Below are 7,781 nucleotides of genomic sequence, written 5' to 3' on the forward strand. Positions count from 1 at the left end.
CCTAAAAACCTTTCGAGGCAAAGTTCAAACTGCCCCTAAAAACCTTTAGAGGCAAAATTTAAACTGTCCCTAAAAAGCTTTAGAGGCAAATCTCAAACTGCCTCTAAAAACCTTTAGAGGCAAATCTCAAACTGCCTCTAAATGTATTTAGGGTATTTCATTCAAAGTGCCCCTATTTCAATTAGGGACACAAACATCCGGGGCACTTTCATAGTGCCCCTAAAAGTAATTAGGGGCACTTTGGCTACCTATTGGAGCACTTTGAAGTGCCCTTAAACATAGACCGTACAGTAGTGGGCGCCGAGGTGGTGAGGATGAGGATCCCCGCGATGGCGGATTTGAGGATCTCCTGGTCAAGCTAATGGGCCATCTGCATGTGGTCCGGTCAAGCAATCCTCTGCCCCTACAGTCGTCACCACCGCCGATAGCAGTCGTCGCGCCGGCGCCGTCATGGTGTTTCTCTCCGTCGGAGCGTCCTTGCGTCAGGTGGCCGCCGCCGCTACCTCCGGATACCGTGTCTAGCCAGTCGGTCGCGTCGGTGGCCGCCGCCGCTACCACCGGAAATCGCGGCAACTGCATCTAGCCAGTCGTTCGCCGTTCATCCCGCCCTTTGCCCGCGCCTCAACCGCAAATTCGCCAAGCATCCGCCGCCGTCCAGGACGAAATAGAGAGGATAGGCGGCAGCACTGCTGGTGCTGGCGACACAGGCGACACCAACACGGCAGAAGGCGAGGTTGCGTGCATCGGCTACAATCAGATTTTGGCTCCCAGCCTCCCAGAGGCTTTGCCTTTGCCTTCTGTCGGTTTGTCTTCTGCTGATCTTGGGTTTCCCTGTGTTGTTCTAGGTGGATGTGAAGGGAGGAGGAACCTACCGTTTAAGATGGCCACAGGCGCAGTGCTTGGCGCTAGCAAGGATCCCGAGTTCTCGACCTTCGCTGCCGTGTCCTTGCATCCACTGCAAAACCAGCAACGGCGTTATCCGCCAGCCGGCGCGTCTCTGCCTCTGCTGCCAAATTTGGGGGGCGCAAGGAGCAGGGAAGATCCGGGGCGACCACCACGGTGGGGCGCTACGTCCATGAATGCAGGACGAGCAGCATCAGCAGACCTTGGAGACGACAAAGGCAAAGGTCTCTCCCATCTCATATGGGCCGCCAACCAATGTCCTCTCTCTGTGCCATCCCCAATTTTTTGGAAAGGTAAGAGATTCAATCTAATCGAGCCAGCCTACCACGATCCCCTTTCTCTGCTTCCTCCAAATCCCCACAGCTTCACAAATTTTTGAACAATCGGTGTATCAATTGCAGTCTGATGATGTTTGATGCACCAGAGGAAGATTAGGAGAGATAATTTATAATTTGCCACAATTACTTAGTAAAAGCCCAAGTATAGGACCGTTAATTTGAAGCAGAGTCAGCAGACGTAACCGTCAGCTAGGCGGCGGAGTGGACCACTATATTGCTGCCACTGCTACACAGGCAGGTAACATTCACTAATAAATTCCCAGCCCATTTAATTCATAAAAAAACCTGACAAATCGTCTTATGTCTGACTGGATAGAAAAGGTAAGTTTTTAGCCCTATCGGTTCGAGCTGAATGAAGGGATGGAGGTCTGGTCTGCAACGCCACAAACGGCACCACAAAAGGTCCGCTTTGATCTTTACACGAAGCATTGTAGATGTTTTCCATATTACCTTTGCTCAGTCTAACATCTACTAACTGGAGTGTTAGCCGATGAAGTTGGACGATGTTCCTCATGGAGAGGATTTGCATTTTGCCTGTTGTTTCTTCATACAGGCTAAATCTTAGTTATCATCACCATTAACTAATCGTATTGATGCCTAGGTCTGAACAATTTATACATTTGTCATTTTGGCATATACCAGCTTGCTCGATTTCCTGAGCCAATGGTCTGAACAATTTATACATTTGTCGTTTCTTTGTAAATCTGGTGTCTGAATTTAAAACTTATCTAGATGAATAATTAAGCTAGCTGTATATTTAGATGTAAATAAAAATTCATGATTTTTTTCTTCCAAGCCACATGATTCTCAACACCGGTGCATTTTTGGCTCCCAACTTGTGTCATCTCGATGAGCCTCACCCAGTCTCCAATTAGTACACGTACCATCATATATAAACTAAGTGGTAAGACGCTTGCCCTTTGGTTCATTTGGCTTTTATAGTATATTGTTGGATATTCATTCTTTCTCCCTAGCATCGATACTACATAAGCATACAGCGACGAGCAATGAGTGTCTGTTCTACATTGATGATACATAAGCATACCGATGACCAATACATGTCTGCGAAAAAACTCATTACGACATATTTGTATATTTTAGTTAGTATTACTTTGGTCTGTCTGAATCACAAGGTCTGCTCACAAATTACCTGATTTTCACAATCACGGATAGTAATATTTACATTTGAATGCAGAGAATAACTATCATTTGGCATCAGTTAATGGTATATTTTTTCTTGGATTGGCTTAGATTGTCCCATTTGCTAGCATCCATTTAATTGGCCAATTTACATTTAGTTTTTGCATCATTACAGCTGTGATTTGTACCACTGTTCATGTCCACCATTACTGAATGTATCTTCTTATAGGGACACCAGAAGAGCAGTCATGGATACAACCTTGGTGAAGGATCTGTCACCTCGAGGGTTTCAATGGAAGACCATTGTGTGTGTCGCTCGAATCTGGGAACATAGGGATCAAGCAACCTGGCAAAATTTGTTTGAGGTGGACTTCATTGTCATTGACCAAGAGGTACCTTCTAAATATTCAGAAACTTCAATGAGTCATTATCACTCATGACCTCAATGCATTTAATTAACTCGAGTTATTTACCCCCTTATCTGTCAATACCCACTATATTGTATGAAAAACAGTCAATGGACACTTTTTTTTCCCTATCAGGCATGGTGCACCTGCTGTCCTTATATTTCGAGTGAATGGCTTTGTGCAGTATAGTAAAGGGATGTTAAACTTTCTTCTGTTGTACGATCATTTAGTATCGAAATTAAATTTTCCTAGACAATTATACATTCAAAAATTGAATGATGTTTCAGGGCAACAAAATGGAAGGCTGCATCCCAGCCAATCGAATTGACCAGTTCAGAGATAAAATAAAGTAAGGTTCGATACTATTTTTCCCTTGGATTCATTCCATGTTTGCTATCCCACAGTACTGCCAAACACACAAGAAAGTTTGTCGCGTCTGTCCTGGTGGTGTTGATCTCTTTCAGTTCTTCATTGTTGTGCGCCGTGTCAAATTGGAAAACCTGGTTAGTTTATTTCTTGTGCATCAGTGAACTAACTTGTCTTTTACTTCTTGACTCTTGAGGCTGCAGTTAATATGAATTGATTTATTTTCGTCTCAAACCATGCATAGATATTTTTATTGAGCGTCCTTAATTCATCAATAATCACTTGTAGTACGTGTCATGGAGAGATCTTCAAACAACCACAATTTTGTATCATAATCCATTCCACTTTATTAATACAAGAAAGAATTTTCTTTTCTGCTTCTGAATATTTTGTGTTTGAATTGATTCAGAGAAGGAATCCATATGTTTGGTGATTTCCCTACAATTTTTATTTCCGTCTTTAATTTGCCAATACTGTTGTACTATTCAGCAAGAAATTTAACACTGTATTCGAATCCAAGATTAAAGTCTACAACAAAATATATCGCTGGTGTGTTACTTTAGGAAAAATCAACGCACCAGCTATATATTTTGCTGTAGATTTAAATTTCCTTCTGGATCCAAATGTTCTATACGTTTTAGTATTAATAGATAAAATATGTCAGTTTTGTTGGAATCTTCCACGATTTTTAGCCATGGCCGGTTGTTGAGCTTGAGTGGTTGACAGATGCATATGTTAGTTGCTTGATTCACCCATTTAGTGATTAGTTCTCTGCTATCACAGAAAAGCACAAATGCATGGCAAGCTCCCAATCATGTATATATCTGAAATGGTCTATTAGGGTCAAGATTTAGATGTAGCAGTACCTTGGTAGGTACATTGTATTCCTCCTTTATTTTTGGTGATTCTGCATTTGAGAATATGTTCATGCTTTCTGAATCGAATTAGATCTGGATTATTCACTTGGTCTTATTTGATATCGAAGTGAAGAGAGCTGGTACCAGCTTATGAATCTTTAATATTATGTCGGTTCATACATCTTAGGCCTGCCATAGTTTGAAGTTCTTTCATTTCCTGTTTCAGTGAGATAGCATCTCATTCATGTTGTAACAACTACGTACATATCAAACATTAGTTGTTATAAGAGGAATTTCTTTTTAATGCTTTATCTTGAAAGGGTAACCATATACATTCAACTGCATATGTGTTGTTCTTTCCAAATAAGATACACTTTAGAGTTCCCCCGAGTAGTAGGATGCCTGAGTAGTTTGTCAAGTGATCTTTTCATGTCAAGACATGTGTTATTCTAGAGATAATGCATATATATGCTCAAGATAGGCCTTTTCATAGTTAAGGATGCACGGGATTGTATCTTGCACTTAAATTCAGTCTAGACAATTGATGAAGCATGTTTAATTTGCATGTGGTGTCGGAAACTAACGTGTGTTGAATTTTTTTATTCTAAACATTAACATGAGATGGGAATGTATCTTCAATAGTTTTTCCTGTTAAGATCTAGGTGACAGATCATCTGTAGGAGACACGACATCTCTTTGTATCATTCATTTCAGCTCTACATGCAATAGGATATTGCTGTGGGTAATGAAGTTTTTCCCTCCTTAGGACATGGTTTTTAGAATAGTGTAGTTTCAAAGTATGTATTATTGTTACTAAATTTAACATGTATAAATTAATTTTGATTTGCTAAATATCTTCATAAATAATCATTGAGAGCAATCTCAGTGTTAGACCTATATTTATTTTCCGGTTACAAAGGATTTAGTCGGATCAGCTCTAGCTCTGCCACGATCAGTTCGAATAAATCATGAAAGATCCTTGCTTTTACCTTTTCCATGCATTTTGATTACGGATTATGTAACTACTATACTAAATATTAGGTTAGCTGTACACATGTTAGGTTCTTGGTTTTAGTTGCCCCCTGCTGCACTGGCATGTTTTGGCTTCATATTTTTGTAGCTTTCTACAGATCGTTGATACATGCTATCAAAACATTGCTTTGCTCTACCCAGTCTCTTATCTTTTTTTTTTTTTTTGAGAGTAGATGTAGGTGTCACATGCTATATTCATGTACTGCAGTATTCTTACCAAAAAACTTATTTGGCTTTTTTGGCTAAACTGAAATTGATCTAGGGTGAAAAGAGAAAGTTCAAACAAGGATTATGCACCTCCTGTTGACCTGTGATGCCCATTATCTACATGCAAGAGCAGAACTAGAGATACAATCATGCTACAGTTATATTTCTGCATGGCACCGGACACTGAGCTGAAGAACTCTACACGCTCGATGACGTGCTCTTAGCAATAAATTTATTGGATCAGCTATATGCTATGCTTCCATTGGATTCTGATTTGATGCACACATCAAAATCATGTGGGTGAGTTGGTAGAAAATGCATAGGCTCTCCAAAAGTACTTCTAAGTCTAGATGGTGCTGAAAATTAAGAAGTCATTTGAATAAAGATATGTACCTCTAACATATTGCCCTGTTGGCCGGCTTAAAAGTAATATATGGGGTACACTAGATGTTCTTTCATTCAAATTCTTAGTCTATAGGCTGTACACACTTCGTCACTATATAATCGTCTTATATTTTTCTATTGTGATTCCCTATTTCTTTATAAACAAAAATTTAGGTTGAATCTTTATGCAGAGGAAGTGTTTTTTGTTGATACATCGAAACTAGGACATGTGTCTTACTACGACAAGTGTGATAATTTTTTCTCACCTCCTTTTATATCGTCAAATGTTTTCATCTCTACATGATAGTTTTTTTTTTTTTTTCATAGAATGCCTCCTAAACTAGCAGACTATCCTTATGAGTTCATTGGAATACCATATGAACAACAAGTAGAAGCATGTTTCTGTGAAGCACATTTAGTTGTGTGAGTTTCTTTCCTTTTCTTACCATATGACCTTAGTTATATAGGACATGTGATTCTAAGTTTCCTTGACCTGAGTTAGCTTTGTACTCAGATAGTCAGATGTCAATGTCATTTTGTAATAACAGATTGGAAAAGCTATGCGTGATTCCTAAACATATGGAACCCAACTATACTTTTATCTACTCTGATGTTGACGAATGGAATTATATTTTGGGTAGTAACAATTCTTGTTGAAAATATTATAAATATTACTACTTCAGAAATACTTACTACCTGCACCTTTTATATTTTTGGTAGTAACTATTTTGGGTAGTAACTATTTTGGAAGTCTAATTTATGGCCTAAACTTATTTGCATTGTTATTATTCTTTGATAGATTAAACACCAAACATGCTTAAAAGGAGGCACTATAACATTGGGAATAATTTTTCATGCCCATTGTGCAATTCTGGTGAAGAGGAAACGCTGGAACACCTATTCTTCGTTGCTCCTTTGCTACTTAGTTTTGGAACATATTGCATTGCATATAAACTGGAATCTTCAGCCCAACTGATTTGAGGCTATTGCTGAAGCGAAGTATTCTATTCAAGGAGAGCTTTCGTTCAATTTTTTTATAAATTTAGCCTGGGGTATCAAGAAAGGAAGGAATAATTATATCTTCAAGGGTGTAAGGCCCAGGGCTGGTTGGAGAGCTAGTGGTAGCTGATATGCACCTTCTTAGATACAAAGACCCTCAAAAGACTTCACTTTTTTTATATTACCTGTTGTAGATAGCATCTGAACTTTGTAATCCTGGGATTCTAGAGGGTGTTACACCCAACGATGTAAATATTTTTATATATTAATATGTAATATACCATAGTAGGAGCCTCTCCTACTGTTTCACTGCCAAAGAAGAATATACTCTGCCTTTTCTACTATTTTTCTACACCATCAGTTTTAACATCCTCTTTTATTTAGTCTGACCATCTTGCACCATGGAAGGATTCGAGTTAGCACATCCTAGCATCTTATTCTTTTTTCACACCGTTTCATATTTTCATTGGATGCAGGCTGCGATGATCTCAAAGTTTCATGCTGGTCTAGCAATACTGAATGGCTACGAACATTAATTGTTGTAAGATATATGGCGATCCAGCTGCTATGGCCAGTACGTATCTGAAGTTCCAAAACTAATCTTTTATGTTGCATTTTGGGGGAAGTACATGACAATAATGCCAGCCAAAATTAATGTACATGTATCCGTGGATTGTCGATCGATGGAAGGTAGTGCAATGTTGTTCACCACGAAGTAATATAGTTTCTTATATAATGGTGTTATCTTCAATTAAACTAATGCATACCTTATATTGAATATCCTCATCTCCCTTTGGTTTTCCACTGCTCTTAGTTTCAAAGAAGAAGTCCATAACTGCTCTAATTTTGGCAACTTCAGTCCTTCCATGAATTCCCTAGACAAATACACGGACAGCGTCATCCCCGCTTCCAGCAATAGCATTCGTATTCAAAAATGTTTCCAATAATATAATTTTTGTGATATATACCTTATATTTTGTTGATCAAATTAGTAGTCAAACTTATTTGTCGAAGTGCGTAATTGTCCACTAATCCGATATGGAGGGAGTATTATCTATGTTGCAATTCCTGCACACGTGTCTTGCTCTGGTTTAACAGAATTGGCGGTTCACCGTGTTCCATTCATATCATAAGATCTAACAGTTGCA

At 39.1% G+C, this 7,781-nt stretch overlaps 1 protein-coding gene across 15 annotated transcripts; it reads left to right on the forward strand.

The window, feature by feature from the left end:
- Positions 1-280: 280 nt before the first annotated feature.
- On the forward strand, positions 281-7,347 carry LOC127333390 (uncharacterized). Of its 15 annotated transcripts, none has more exons than XR_007871101.2 (8): positions 282-733; positions 846-1,196; positions 1,305-1,479; positions 1,558-1,643; positions 2,611-2,773; positions 2,924-4,024; positions 5,306-5,550; positions 6,434-7,343. XR_007871101.2 is itself a non-coding variant. In XM_071826146.1 (8 exons), the coding sequence occupies exons 4-7, from the start codon at positions 1,594-1,596 to the stop codon at positions 5,355-5,357; spliced, it is 327 nt and encodes a 108-aa protein (XP_071682247.1). In that variant the 5' UTR covers positions 284-733; positions 846-1,196; positions 1,305-1,479; positions 1,563-1,593; the 3' UTR covers positions 5,358-5,550; positions 6,434-6,991. The 15 variants fall into 15 exon arrangements, 4 of the variants coding, with proteins under 4 accessions (XP_071682247.1, XP_071682246.1, XP_071682248.1 ...); XR_007871105.2 differs by having other exon boundaries at positions 283-733; positions 2,924-3,142; positions 6,434-7,340; XR_007871106.2 differs by having other exon boundaries at positions 283-733; positions 2,924-3,137; positions 6,434-7,340.
- Positions 7,348-7,781: the final 434 nt, after the last annotated feature.

Source organism: Lolium perenne, chromosome 2 (genome assembly GCF_019359855.2).
Source record: "Lolium perenne isolate Kyuss_39 chromosome 2, Kyuss_2.0, whole genome shotgun sequence".
Classification (NCBI taxonomy): domain Eukaryota; kingdom Viridiplantae; phylum Streptophyta; class Magnoliopsida; order Poales; family Poaceae; genus Lolium; species Lolium perenne.